This window comes from Boleophthalmus pectinirostris, unplaced genomic scaffold (assembly GCF_026225935.1).
Source record: "Boleophthalmus pectinirostris isolate CB_2022bp ecotype Guang Dong unplaced genomic scaffold, ASM2622593v1 HiC_scaffold_1, whole genome shotgun sequence".
NCBI lineage: Eukaryota > Metazoa > Chordata > Actinopteri > Gobiiformes > Gobiidae > Boleophthalmus > Boleophthalmus pectinirostris.
Genome location: NW_026570970.1, coordinates 22,700,653 through 22,716,619, shown reverse-complemented (window position 1 = coordinate 22,716,619; position 15,967 = coordinate 22,700,653). Strand labels below are relative to the sequence as shown.

The 15,967-nt window shown below is 38.7% G+C and overlaps 1 protein-coding gene across 3 annotated transcripts in view; it reads right to left on the bottom strand.

Annotated features, from left to right (window-relative positions):
- The window catches only part of man1a2 (mannosidase, alpha, class 1A, member 2), a 95,332-nt gene that overhangs the window by 69,810 nt on the left and 9,555 nt on the right, over nt 1–15,967 (bottom strand). For all 3 annotated transcript variants that reach the window (XM_055156022.1, XM_055155982.1, XM_055156051.1), the window contains one exon: nt 3,273–3,534. In XM_055156022.1, the coding sequence (XP_055011997.1) occupies nt 3,273–3,534 (262 nt within the window). The remainder of the gene's footprint in view (nt 1–3,272; nt 3,535–15,967) is intronic.

Sequence of the window (15,967 nt, the reverse complement as noted above, 5' to 3'; positions counted from 1 at the left end):
AGCTGAGGTACAAGATTCCACTGATGCTACTGCTGACCACTCACATTCTCGTCTCAGGGGTGTCCACTAGAGATGCGCGGGCGGTCGGGCGGATGACGTGAAGAAAAATTATATTTTAATTAAATTCGGGCAGGTGGCGGTTTCACTACTTAAAAAAAAAAAAAAAAAGTTATTGTTAGTATTGTTACCTACATCTGAAAATACGAGTGTCATTGTCTATGCTTGTAGTATGAAGTGTACGTCATATCCTTAATTAGCCCATTTGACCTCGTTTTTATGTTCTGAAGGTTAAGGTTGTGTCGGGTTATTGATGCCTAAGGTTTACGAGGCACATATTATATGCAGTTTATTTTATTATTTCTAATTTATTTCAGCTGTTTGCCAACACATAAATGGCTATAGGGCCATATTTATTTAGTTATGCATATTCTTTCTTGCCTATTTCAATTGGAATATAAAGAGGGCATTGCCTGATTTCAATAAATGTTCATCTGGATGAGATGATCTGTCTATTTTGTTTCAATATCAGTTATATTTTAAAACACGCAGACATTATAGCGTAGACAGCAACTCGGGGTTTTTAAAACTTAAAGAAAGACCGATGGAGTGAGGCTATGACTTTGAAATAACATCGGGCAATGGCAGAATGTTCAGAATGTAACAACATCCAACACGAAGGCAAGAAGGTTCAAAAATAGTCTAGTCGGAAAACGTTGTCAATTAATTAGCTGCGCAAGAAAACCAGGTAAATTTGGGGTTGTTGCGGACAATTAAGAATGCGAACATACACACTGAGCGAATTTTGGAATGAATGAGCTACAGAGTTTGCATTTTTATCGAGGCTCCTTAGTTTGTTTGCTGTATGATTGTTCTAAAATCTAAAATCAATCGGCGGATGGCGGGCAGGTGCGGTTTTGAAAACCTTCGGTGCAAAATGGATAGCGGGTGGATGATGAGTTTTGTGTCGCGGTTGCGGATGAAAAAATAGCCCATCCGCGCATCTCTAGTGTCCACTACATTTTGTCCTACACAGTTGGATGTCTCATGGATTATGGTATACATTTGTCATATAAATGTTTCAGATTTTACCGCTTTGCGCACAGACATGGATTAAACTATTAACACACAGGAAGGGTGACTGCACGACCTGCATTTGCCCCACAAGTGGCTGATATGCGCCATGAGCGAACAGAGTAGGATGCGTAAGTCTGTGCATAGCAGTGCTCATGTGCGTGTCTCTTGAACCGCTGTACAAAGCTCTACTGACCGCTGCTGCCAAGAGAGCAGCACATACGAGATGTGCGTCTGCTCCGCTGTCACAGCGCTGAGCTGTCAATCAATGCACGCTCTGATGTCTGTCCAAATCCGGCCATGAGAATGTGAGGAAACCTGATATCGCAACATTACAGGGTAAGAAAACTCACTTTAGGACATCGCTGTAAACGGCCTCATGTGAATGAGCAGTTTTTGTACAGATCCAGATCAAACCAAACATGTTTATTATAGGAAAATAGCAAATATTAAATGTTTATGCAACAAATGTTGAGATTAGGGCCTCACTAACAAGACATGACATTTTGATGTCATTAGGACAGCTTTCAGTTTATGAACTGTTAACAGTTTGTTTAATTGAGGTCTTCAAGTCAAGCAGGTCACTGCTGGAAGCATCAGCAAAATCTCTTATCTTCTAACTAAGTGAAGGAATATAACACCTAAGATTGCTGTTCTACTTATTTATAGACTGGCAACTATCACCGATAGTCAGATAAAAAAAAAAAAATCTGTAATCTACTGTATGTTTACCACAAAACCGGACTACCAACTCCAGCCAAAGTTTCAATAGTTTGAATACCAATGTATGATATGGAGGCTTGTTCATTAATAAAACTTGGCTTTAAGTTGAAATACGTGACCTTGAAAATGTAAAATTTATTCAAGTCTTGTGATGGAGTGGTTATTGGCAGATCCAAAGCTGAAGGTGTGGGTGGAGCGTGACAGAGGACCATTCTGGGTCTGTAAGGAGGTTAGCGTGCTGCTGGAGCCTAGGCAGCTGCTTGTCGTTCATTTGGAAGAGTGTAGCCTTCTGTATGAATGGTGATTATGAAGCAAACAAAAGGGATATTTAGAGACAAAGGCAGGTTTGGAGTGAATGGGTCTGCTCCGTTTACAGCTCAACTCTGCCTGAATCCAAGAAGCACTTCGAGAGCCGATATGAGGTTATTATTCAGGAAAACTAGAGCGCAGGAAGGAGAGGAGCACAGAGAGGCAGATAGGATTGGTTTGGCTGTGAGTGTATAGAGAGAGCAGCAGCCGATAGCACCATCTGAATTCTGAACAGGCGCTGCACGTCTGGCTTACTGTTGCCTTCAATAAGAGCTGGCGCACAGAGAAAAGTGGAGAAGAGAAAGAGATTCAGCTGTACAGGACAGAGAAACAGTGGGCCAGGCATATGCGCATGTTCAGTGTTACTACAAGCTAAAGTAACAAAAGAAACCAATCAAATAGTGGTAGAGATTACTTTGAATAAGCAAGATATCTAGCAATCAGACTGAAAAATTAAAAAGTGAGGATGACATCAGTTGATATTGCTTACAAAATGGTCCCGCAAGGGCTTTGAGAAATGTTTTAGGATAGAACATAAAACAAAATCCTCCAAGATCAGTCAACACCAGATAATACACTGTATAACATAAATACCCTTGAGACCAGTAGGCACATCTGCTCAACAGCGTAAGTAACACAAAACAATATTTATATTTAAATATATATGATATATCTATATTGTTCTATATGTTTTAATATATGTTCAGAACATCTAGATAGGGCTGTGCCAAAAATCAAAACATCACTAGATCATGAACTAAACTTTGGTCCCTCTCAATAATAAGGCAATTTATTCAACAAGTCTGGAGTAAATTCTGTAGCATTAAGAGTGCATGATGCTGAAGAGGAGTCATCGCTCTCTTGTTTAGGTAAAAAGCAGGAATCAGAGCCACAGTCTCTTTATGTCTCCTGACATGTCCTTGTATTTCATAAGTTTTAACTTAAATATGCACATTTTGACTAATAATACATAATAATACAATAATAATTACAGAAAGTAAATATATTTTCTCAACATTTATAAGTGAAACTCAAGACATAATTTAATAACTTACAAAATGTATACTCAATACTCGAACCTCAACACAAACTGTTATGTGGATAATTCCTTCATTACATATTTGTCAATATTGCAATATTGTGAGTGCTGTTAAAGATTATAGTCTTACTTCTCGGATCTTGTCTCGTTTCTCCTTGACATCAGGCTCTGGTGGCTCTCCGTCGTTCACTCCCACCACTTGGGGCATGGGGACCGGAGGTAAAGGCTTTGGCCCTGGGTCCTTCTTCTTTAAGTCCTCCACCACCTTCGTCTTCTCTGTCTGGATCTCAGCTTGGAGCTCCTCACGGGACTTTCGCAGCTTCTCCTTGGCCTCCTGCAGTGCTCGCTCATGGTCTGCTCGGATCTTATCCCGCAGGCTTTCCTCCTCCTCCCTGCAGGGGGCAACCACACATATCAGATGGGTATCAGATGGGTTTCTTAGTATTCAGCATGCTGGCTTTTACAAGTCAGCTTATTGGAATCACAAAGCCTTAGCTAAAGCAAAAACTGTAAAACCATAAAATTGGACCAATACAGTGCAACACCATCAATCCACACTACACCATTTTAATTCAAGGGCAAGTCTCAATTTCCACACAAGCCTCAAGCATTAACTAGTAAAATACAAATTATCAGAAAATACAACATTAAATTACTAATGTAAGGCAGTAAGCTGTACTATGATAAAATGTGTGGGACTAACTTGCAATGTGATCAATTCCTGATCATGTAAACAATATCGTATTACTATATTACTTAATGTTTTTGTAATCTTGCAAACAGATCAACAGCCACAAAAGAAAAAAAATACTACAACAAACTTACAATAATATTTATTATTTCAAATTATTTAAAAAGTATCTAAACCTATATGATTCAAAGCTAGATCCCAAACATGACCAGCAATTATTAGGGGTGGGACGAGATACAATTTCCACAAAACGAGACGAGACACGAGATTGGATCTATAAGAACAAGACAAGATGAGATTTTGATACTATTTAAGCTATAATAAATACAATTTGCAATTCAGTTCCTAAATTTAGCCTCACCATTTTTGATTTACTTTATTTAATATTTCATTATAGTGCTGTTTTTTGGGACTACAGATTCCCATAAAAATGCAACTCACCAGAACTCTTTTTTTTTCCAATGCAAAGGTAAAACATTAAGAAAAAAATCTGTGTGCACAGTCTTGAGGCAAATATTGTCTCACAAGATCTTGTGACACGAGATCTTGTCCCATCCCTAACAATTATCATCTATTTTAGCAGCACAACACAATCAGCTCATTATAAACTAGATGCAAGCCTGGGCCTTTAATGTGAAACACCCCCCCATCCCTGTGAACTGTTACATAACCACCAGGAAGTAGGAGAGGTGTGAGGCGAAACAATGAAAAGACAAGAGGAACATCGTCTGCTCCATCCTGTCCATGGGGTCTCATGTCCACCTCGTCACGCTGTGGGGCAGGAGCAATACAAACACAAAGGTGAAATAACAATACCAATAGTGGACACAAGGTCTGCGGAAGTTATAGAACAAAAGTTATAAAATATGTGCAACTAAATCACAAGCTACATATTACAATTCAGTGTGCATTGCTTGCTCAAGGGTGGAAGGCTGCCACATTTGAATAAAATGGTCCTTGACTGAAAGACAATAGCAATTTCATTTGTAATCATTTGGTTTCAGGGAAGCAGTGCAATACGAAATGAATTCTAATGACAAGCGTAGGACAGACTAAGCATTTTCAATTCAGGTGCTGGGCCAAGTGTGTGGGATGGCTCATTGTAATAACTTTTAAAAGATCAATCAAAGTGGCTGTGTTTGTTCTAGCAATAATGAAAAGGTAGCACATGAATAACCACTGCTATTCTGACTGCTCAAGTACATTACTAAAGCTGTCAATTTCAACAACACCATCAGTCAAAAACGCCAGGTCCACTTTAGTTACTCTGAATGGGGTGATGATAGCATTGAAATTGGCTAGTTTGACGCAATATGATTTTGTTGTTTTTCTGCTTATGAATGTCGTTGTGTGGGATTAGCCTGACATGCCAGAGACCTGCTGTTCCCATGTGGACGCAGCTGTACGCCTCTGTAAAACTAAAAGAGAATATAACATTACCTTTCTTTAAAAACAACTAGGATAAACATGAGAAGGAGCAGTTGTAAATGTACATGTACATTTTGCAAAGGCTTATGGTGGAATTTATTTATTTATTCATTTTTAAGACAATGACATGTTATAGCAAGCAGCATCTTCAGCATACACAAGGAAGGTGTGTCACAAAGGGTAACATTAAATACCAAATATTTTTTAAACGATTTAAGAATAAGGCTGCAACCATTAATCCTAATAATTAAGACTAATCAACTTTGACATTGACTATTTTGATAATAACTGTTTGATCGACCTTTTTCAAGTAACATAATTAACAACAAAATAAAAGTAATATATTGTAGCTGATTTAGGTGAAACAAATGCATTCATTTCAGTAAATGTAGGAATAGAAAGGAATGAAAGAAAAATGGCCACCACAACAGTTCAATTCAATGCCATCATCCCTGTAAAAACAATGGATCCTGTTAAAAGTAGTACTCCACTCCATTAAGAGCATTGATGCCCATCTCTCTTTAGAGGAAAGTCATTTTACAGTGAAAAGATTCCATTGCTTGTCCTCTATTGAAGCCTAAACAAAAACTCTTATTATAGTTACACAAAACAAATGAAAACGCCAGATTTTCATTTTTACATTTATAAATATTTATGCTGTCACTTTGAATGTGGGGCCAATGGAGCTTCACAGTTACACAACATTGCCCTGGAAACGCCTCATAAATATTCATAGACTGCAACTAGGCGCGTCTGACTTTAATTGATAGAAAACATATTTTTGCAACACCAGGCCTGCAATTAGTACATGTACGCCTCACGATGTCATAGCATGAGTTTGTAAAATTGTCTTATTGTTGACAGTGAGTGAATACTGGGGTTTCCTTTCCACAGTGTGCCTCAGCAATCCGTACCTATGGATGCACTGATGGTATCAACAAAATATGATATTAATATAGCAACTTAGCAAACAGGACTCAATAGAGTAGCTTTCAGTCTTTAACCGTCTCATGATAAAAAACATCAAAAACAAATGTCAAATGCCACAACAAAATCTATTATATTGATAGCAGGCAAGTGTCAATAATTAGCTCAATTAATCAAATTTTAAACAAGAATTGAAGACATGATTCTCATTTCTAATTGTCAGTTATATGCTCCAGTTTAGTTTGTCACTTTCAGTGATCGGAGTTTAGTTGTATACTTCTTGATTGAAAAAAAAACAAGAAGTCTACAACTAAACTCCCATCACTCATCACTCACATGTATCTAGCATAGTCTGGCTCTCACCAGAAGTTAGATGACAATGATGTTTTTTGTGCATCTTGAAATTTGCTGCATGTCTAATTTGTTACATGTTTGTGTATAAATACAGTCCTTCTATTTCTATTTATACTTATGAATCTGTTCAAAAAGACAAATCTAATGCACAGAGGACAAACTGGGAAAGACACATGGGCACATTGAATGGGGTAGGGCCAAAAAATATTCGTAACAAATAAAGACAAAAATCCATTGATATGTGCCAGTACAGATACTGGAACTAATATATCTCCCATTTCTAATTAAAAGTTTGTGTTTGTGAAATTACTATTCAATAAACAAAAATATCTAATAAGAGAAAATAAAAACTAATTCTGAAATATGATCAATCAATATGAGTGGAAAAAAATGTCAAATTGCCCATCCCAACAACACATAACACAGTACCACTTAATTTTGTCCAAAACACTCTTCACTTCCTCTCACTGTACCTTTTCAGTCTGGTCTTTTTTCTGAGCCAATATCAAAGTAAAGCTGTTCCTGCGTCACTGGTATCACATCCCATATAATGTCAGACACACGATTAGGAGCAGATCCCAGCAGCCTCCCTCCATTACCTCCACAAAGGCAGGCGTAGGCTGAGGCTAAAGTGTACCCAGGCGGTTTCTGTGTGCGCCGTCTCTACTTTTTAACGTCTGAACAAATCTGGCAGAGACAATCTGTGGAAAAAAGCCTGGCAAATCTTTCCGCTTTATTTTACCCAAGTTCTTCTATCCAAGTAACGACTAGAGCCTCGAACACACTGAAAACAAGGATCTATGCCAAGTTCAAGGATAACTGCTTTAAAAATAAATGTGGAGAGTTGTGCTATCTTTTGATCAATATTTAACAATATGTTCTTCAGGGGTATTACTAATAAAGCACAGATGATTTATCAAAAACTTTAATAGTGGTAATTATTTGTGAGTGACAAAAGGTCTACTAATATTTACTATGCAATTATGACAGTAGAAAGATGGTACATCCAATACCGTCATGGTTGGTTGGCAAAGGAGAAATTAAATTTGTCAACTGGACAAATGTTCAGAGTAGTTTCAGTGTAGTTAGCTCTTCCCTGCAGGCAGATATAAGCAAGTATTCACCAGCATCTGACCAGAACTGAAGAAGTATCTTGGATGAGCTGCCAAATGTTTTCAACCTAAATAAACGTTTATCCAGTTGATAAGTTCAGTTTCTCCTTTGCCATGGACGACTGAGGGATTCTACATACTTCATGGTTGGTTGTTTAATCTCTGCTCCGAAAAGTGCAAACTGCCTTTGTGTACTTTAGCAAAACAATATCAAACGTTATCAAACATTCAGTTTGGCCTACATCGTCCTCCTGTACTGTCATGGCGATGGGAGAACATGTACCTCAGCAGGTGGGTGTGGGTCCATTGCCTGAGAGGATACCGAGTACACTTTTTGGGGGATATTGGTTTGGAAACCCAGGGCCGTGAATTAAAGCAGTGGAAGAAGGATGTCAGGTAACCATAGCAACAAACTGAGACACACACACAGACAGAGGTCACCACGAGCAAGTTGAGGCTTAATTACTTAATTTACCCATTTATGCAAAAGAGCGAAAAGAGCGGGCCTGCTGGGCTATTTGGCACTGCAGATAAGCTTTGAGTTGGCAGACAATAAGGCAGAACTAAACATTTTATTTTACACCTCAACATTGGTATTCAAATAAGCCATACTTTGCGCCATTGCTCTCTTGTTGTCAATTGTATTTATGCAGTTCTTTCCCTACAGTCCATTTCCAGATTTGCTCCTCGAGGTGGATGCAATATAAATTCAATTGTCATATGACCCTGACATTTTCTGACAATCTTAAGATCTGAAGAAATAGCCAAAATCATCATTCATTGCTTTTCTGTGGACTGCAGCTCTATGCTATTCTTTTCAAAGACCATTGGTATCAGTAAGTTTTCGTCTTCCCTTAAGTGAGAGACTGCTGGAAAACTGAAAGCAAAGAAGTGTTTTTAAACGGTTGAGACATGCATCGTTAAATTGGTGGTAGATTGGAGGGATGCCAGAACGAAGAACAGCTGCAGGTAGATTTATTATAAAGTAACAAAATCTCTTGCCTCATGTTTTGAATGTCCGTATCTAAGCATAGTGTTGCTCAACTTGTATGTGCTTCTCCTTTGACAGAATCATATTACAGCTAGTGTGTTAGTGAATGAAACAAACTGATGAGTATTCTTGCTAATGTTAACTCCTGTCTACCCTTTATATTAATGATATCCATGTTTATTGTTCCATTGCTACTGACTATATGCCTTCTCTAACTGCACTTCAAAAAACCGAACCATCCCTTTAAGAAAGCCTTCTTTTTGGTTTAACTCGAGAGCTCTCAGGGGAGCAGGGCCCTTGAGTTCTGAGTGTGTGAGACGAGCTGCCTCCAGCCAGACACCAGACGTCCAAAGATAAGTGTTGTGAAGCAGGGATGAGGTGGTCGAGCGCTACAACCTTTGCTTCTTGTCAACTGAGGCTTCAATAGACACTCAAAGTTTCAAGTATGAGGAAACATTTGGTCGGATTTTTCTCCTAAACTTGAGTTGATGACACATGACAGTCAGTAGAAAGCCAGCAGCATACCCTTTGGCAACAATATAGCACTTCCCACTCGCTGACACAACAGATTTTGGCAAAACTAAAGAAATGCTAAAGCAAATTTCTCTTAGCACGGTCTTACTTTTTCATTTGCAAACTAGTGTCATAATACTCGATTTTGACACTAAGCTAAAGTTTTAATATTAGTATACCAGTTTTGATACCAACAATGGAATGTAACTTTTAACTCACAATATTTGTAGTTTCTTTAAAATTCATCTAGTGGTCAAACTTAAGTCATTTTTTTCTGTATTTTTATTAGCAATCTAGTTTAATGCAACTGACTCGTATTCGAATATCTATTCTTTTGAAAACCGCATTGCAAACATATACAGTACATTCAGGACACAATTTCCACACATTTCCTCACATTTCCTGAGAGCACCTGAGCCCAGCGCTTCAAGGCAACATGCATGTTTGTGTCTGACCTACATATGCTTCGATCCACCTAATGGCATAACCAACATGTAGGCCCTGTAATACAGTACTAGACATTATGTCCTTATAGCAACACAAACATGCAAGCTCTGGGTCTGGGATATGGTCTTACATAAAGGCAACAAAAGACACTGCTTTAAAACAGTCCCTGACAAAAGTCTTGTCGCTTATCCATTTTGTAGAAACAAAAGCTTATAACCTGACTTTAAATTAATCGATTGGTTTTAGAAATGTCTCATATGAAAGCTAAAACCCTCCCAAATTATGCTCAATAAACTAAAATAAATTTGCTTCACTGAAGAAAGATTGATCATTTAATGAACACAGAAAGGTCAGATTTTGGCAAGACAAAAGTTTTGTCGCCTACAGAAAATTAAACAAATAATTTACTTCAAATACAAAAATATGTTACATAACGTCAGTGAATTAAGTAGTGGTGCTGTGAGATCCACATTTAATACCTTGTATGACTTCCATGAGCTTGAAGGACTGCATCCATGCGGTTCGACAATGATTCATACAATTTGTTGATGAAGTCATCAGCAATAGCAAAGAAAGCGTCTTACATGCCTCCCAGAGTTCATCAAGATTCTTTGGTTTTGCCTTCCATGCTTCCTCTTTCATTCTACCACAGACATGCTCAATGATGTTCATGTCTGGTGACCGGGCTGGCCAGTCCTGGAGCACCTTGATCTTCTTCGCCTTGAGAAACTTTGATGTAGAGATAGAAGTATGCGATGGAGCACCATCCTGCTGCAAAATTTGACCCCTTTTATGGTTGGGAATGTAAGAGGTAGCTAATACTTCTTGATATTTTAGGCTATTGATATTGCCTTCCACCCTGCAAATGTCTCGCACAGCCCCATACTGGATGGAACCCCAGACCATGATTTTTCGCCACCAAACTTAACTGTTTTCTGGGTGAATCTTGGATCCATGCGGGCTCCAGTAGGTCTCCTGCAATATTTGTGGTGACTGTGATGTAATTCAACCAAGGATTCATCTGAGAAATCCACCTTCTGCCACTTTTCCAGTGTCCATCCTTTTAGCAGGCTGTGGGCCTTGGCAAATGCCACACGTTTTTTTAATTGCCTTTTGTTTAGTGCTGGTTTCTGTGCACTGATTCGACCATGGAGGCCATTTCGAGACAGAATTCTACAAACTGTTGTGGTTGACACAGGGACTTGAGGTGACCAGGCCTGGTGGAGCTCTGCTGCAGTGGAAAAGGGGCCGGCCTTGGATTTTCGAATCAACAAACGGTCCTCCCGAGCAGTTGTCTTGCGGGGTCTACCGGACCTGGGCTTGTCAAAAACATCTCCAGTCATTTCAGATATTTTTCTTATTCTTTGTACTTGACGCTGAGACACATTGAAGGTGTCAGCCACCTCAGCAGTGGATCTGGTCTTCAGCCTCTTGATAATTAACACTTTGGTCTCAGGGTGGATCTCAGGCATGTTGTCAGAGGTCAAGTTGCAGTTGATGTGAAGGTCTGGTGTGCTGGGTTCTTTTTATACACACCCACTAATTGACTGATCAGTAACTGATCACAGGTGAGGCTGTAATCTAGGATTGGGTGCATCATATGGCAAGGCGACAAGACTTTTGTCTTGCCAAAATCTGACCTTTCTGTGTTCATTAAATGATCAATCTTTCTTCAGTGAAGCAAATTTATTTTAGTATATTGAGCATAATTTGGGAGGGTTTTAGCTTTCATATGAGACATTTCTAAAACCAATTGATTAATTTAAAGTCAGGTTATAAGCTTTTGTTTCTACGAAAAGCGACAAGACTTTTGTCAGGGACTGTATTATGAAATGTATTAAGCAAGGTCAATGGACAAGAGAATTTGGGTTTTTGGCACCGAGCATAAAGGTCTGTTAGCAACATGATTCATAGTGTACAGAAAGATTTTATTAAAGTCAGAATATATTACAGAGAGAAATAAATATGGTTTGGAGTTTGAATAACCTGAAATGCATCAAAAGACGTCTAATATAGGAGAGATGATGACTCTGGTTGTGCTTGTCTCTAGCCCATAACCTCACACTACACAGTCCCACGCTTTTAGCAGACGATAGAGCACTCATTCACAGTGCAGACACTCAGATCACTACTTTGTAGGGGTCACATGACACTGGTGTCTTAGTGAAGAAATATCTTGTAATTCTGTAATAATTCTGTATCAAATACAACTGACATTCAAGTATTTAAGAGCCAATATTAATCAAATCAAACAAGTTTTAGATAGGTCTAAGGTTAAATCTGCAACAGCATTTGCCCAAAGTGCTTCACACATAAAATAAATACCAAAACAGTGCAAATACATACATTAAAATAAGTAAATCTACAATTTATTAAATCTATCTATAATTTATTAAAAGTCGTAAGGCACATTTAGACTCTAAAGAGAAAGGGCAGCTCTGATGTGCAGAGGTAAACCATTCAGCAAAGCCATCACCTTGAGTTCTAAATCGAGATCTGGACATGCTATTTAGGAGCCAAGCCATTTAAACATTTAAAAACAAACATCAGAACCTAAAAACAATCCTAAATGTGACAGGGAGCCAGTGGAGGGACGCCAACACGGGGGTAATGTGCTCTTGCTTTCTTGTCCCTGTCAACAAGCATGCATAACGCTAAATGAATAATGCTAGCAACTTTACAACAAAATGGTTTATTTAAGAGTGGTTTATTCATATTCATGGATTGACAGTGAGCTCTTCTGTATGTTGCCTGTCGCTGTCAACTGTTGTTTTCAGATTCTCGCAATGCATCGTGGTTTATATTGACTAGTTTAGTGACCATCCCTGTCCAATACTTCTCAAGATGTACTGTGGGACATTTTGCGTGAGCTGCTTTTTACTCACTGGACAATGGGACACCACTAAAATGGCATGGCCACCTATTAACGTGGTAGGGATTAATTAGGACGTTCGGGTGCAGCCTTTGCATAGTGTAATCTTTTTTTCTAGGGATGCACCGAATATTCTGCAACCAAATATATTCAGCTGAATATTGCAAAAAAAAGCCACATTCGGCTTTTTGTGGAGTGAGATAAAAGTATGGCCAAATATTGGCGTGTGACGCACTGGCGCAGTGATCTGGAGCCTTCTTTAAAATGCCGGCAGTGTGGAAATAACGGTGCTCTGGAACAATGCCATGCTCAAGCACGACTGCTGTGGGTCCTATGTCCTATGTTCCACACTTCCTGCACAACCAAACCAGGCCACAGCCGAGGACATCATCACACGGCGCTGTTTGTTCACATGTTGCGCAGCAAAGCTAACGCTTTAGTGGAGAATATAAGTCCTGCGGCATGAAATATATATTAAATAGTGAAGCAGATGTGCATCCTCTTATCATACACGCTCCTCCATGAGTTTATGGGTATAGAGTAAAAACAGCGCAGAGCCGTAAGGACAGGCGGAGACGAGAGGCAGCTAAACTTCTGTCTGTCCAAGTCCTCATTGAAGGTGAGCCTGGATTCGCTGTATGTTTTGGAGCAGTCATTATCACTGTATTCCTCATATGAGTGATATCAGCGCATAGACAGTCGCACACACACGTTTGTATAATAAAGTCATGCATGTGCCCATACGTGAGCAGCCGTGCCATGCTTTGGCCCACCTCCTCCAAACGGGACAAAGTCCCAAACATGCGGTGCCTGGGCACGGATTGATTGCACTCACACACTGGACAAACATAGCACACTTTGCCATGCTTGGGCACGGATCTAAAGTCCTAGTGTGAGTGCACCCTAAGTATATGAGGTTACAAGCACACACTTATTGACATTTACTTGAGCCTTCTGTTTACATTATTAGCCTACCGTGGCTAAGCTTGAGTCAAAAGGACAATAATTCATTTGTTGTGGGTTTATCCACTTTAATGCACTTAAGTTTTTTTGGAATTGTTGTTTTGTTTGAAGGCCTAGCCTAATATGAATGAAAAACTTCTAGTATACTTACTGGAAAGGCTACTAGAATATCTAAAGAATATTAAATATACATTTTCTTTCTTTTAAAAACATGTCTAAAAATTTATTCTAGGCTATTTATGCAATATTAAATATATAATGAAAAACTTATCAACCGCAGTTGATATTCGGTTTCAGCCACAAATTTTCATTTCGGTGCATCCCTACTTTTTTCCATGCCCATATAACCTAACAACAGCACAGAACCACTGACTTTACAGGTAGTACCAGAATTAGCATAAAAACATTCAGCAAAGTTCACCCTGACATTGTTTTTCTGTGGTTCCCACTGATCCCAGTTTGATACAGCCATGTCTCACACACATCCCTGACAGGGGGAGTGATGTTTGAGAGAGAGCTTCCTTTGAAGTCTCAGATCCATTTTACGATGGTTGGGCCAACTCTCAGGGCTTTCATTAGGAACACCTATGGCTTGTTGGACAGAGCTGGGGTGTGGTGTGGGGACATAAACAGGATTATTTGAAATTCAAAACTCAAACTGCAGGACTAATGGCTCATTTGGCTGTGAATGAAAAGACTTTGATCATGTTTCTCTACCTGACAAAGAGGACTCCGCTCCAAAATACGGGCAGAGGTGACATTTTGTTAGGCGGTAGTTCAACCAATTATTTATGTTCATTCTTTCGTGTCTTATCATAAAAAAAAAAAAAAAAACTTGTGCCACACTCATGCAAACCAATTCAAATAAGTGTCTCCATTTTCTTTGCCTCTGCTGGTGAAGCCGTCTTGTTAAAGCTGATACAGGGGACACGGGAGAAAATACGAAGAAAACTTTGAATGGGCACTTACTTGAGCTGGCCCTCAATCAGTTTTCAGTTTATCCTTCAAAAATGGTCCTCCAAAGAAGCGCCACAGGCAACACACTACCTTCTTAGTCTGAATTTGGTCCTTCCTAAACCAACTTGTGATTAATTTATTTTATGGAGAATATATGAGGATTATATCTGTTTTTTTAGTTTCTACCAGGTATGTATTAAAAAAGTCATAGCCAGCTGCACATGGTATGTATTGTAACAAGTTGTTGTGATCCTGCTAAAAGTGCAAACAACAACTCTTCGACTATGTGGTATATGTAGCACTAAAGTGTGACCACTGAAGCTGAGAAACGATGCTATGACAATATGTTTAAAGTGCCTCTGTTTCCAAGGCAAAGTGAAATTACCAAATTATCAGAATAATGCAAATTAACCTCTCATGTTTTACAGCTTTACAGGTTTTCTTCTCATGGAGGCCTTCAGTTCTTAGTCATTTCATGCTTGTTGTTGAAATTACAAAGATTCTTGTGCAAACCTAGCCAATCGTGAGGGGCAAAATACAATGCTACTTTATTCTTAGTTTTATATGCCACTTCAGTGGTTTGAAAATTGGTCTTTATTTTCTTTCTTTTGTTTCTTTGTCAACATTTAATATTTGTGAAAGCTGTTGGATGGGCAAAGACAGACTTTACACAAATTACTGTACCGTCATGAGGGTAGCACTAATTTTGGCATTGACAAATCAAAATGCTCCTAAACCAATAATTTTTTTGGCTGCAACGCTTTATAAGAACCATGACAATCACATGACAAATGAAAAGCGAAATATTATAAAGAGGATGAGGAAATGAGATGTGTGTGAGGCAGGACTGATAATGGCCGCCGTGTTAATGAGTAGATTATGTTTGATGAAGGTCCACTGCTGCCCCTGTCTCTAAACACCAACTGTGCATGATAAAATCTAACAACACAGTAATTAAATAGAAATTATAGCAATAAGGAAGAGACTTGATGTGGTCTTTCATGCATGTCTCTTATGAATTTGTTACATTTGTGTATAAGGGAAGCAACTAATTAGATAAGGCATTTGGCTGAATGTTTTCTATTTTGGGATATTGTCTGAGAATGATAAAAAGTTCTTCTGCTGTAAGGAAAGTTGTAAACAAGTGATGTTGTCAATTTCAATGAGCAAGAGCAAACAAACAAACAATACTCTAAGAGTTTGATGCTGTACTCTGAATTTCAATTAAACTTGACATGTCAATGTCAACACCAAATTTTTTGTATAATTTTAGGGAATGATAAAACAGATGCTCTGCTTACACTCCTACATGAGCACATGGCAGCTACTTTTATGCCAGTTAATAAGGCAATAACAAATGATAAATGATGCAGAATTTAAACTAAATGAGAGCCAGCAGACACATAAAAAAGTTCATGTAACAATTATGTATCATCTCTGAGCCCTATGGCAGCAAATATAGGCTAGGTAGACAATTGCCGGTAGAGTTGGGTGAGGGCAATAAAAATGACTGAGATGAGTGAATCTCCATCTTAATTAAAATTCAATTAATAGCACAACCCTAAATTAC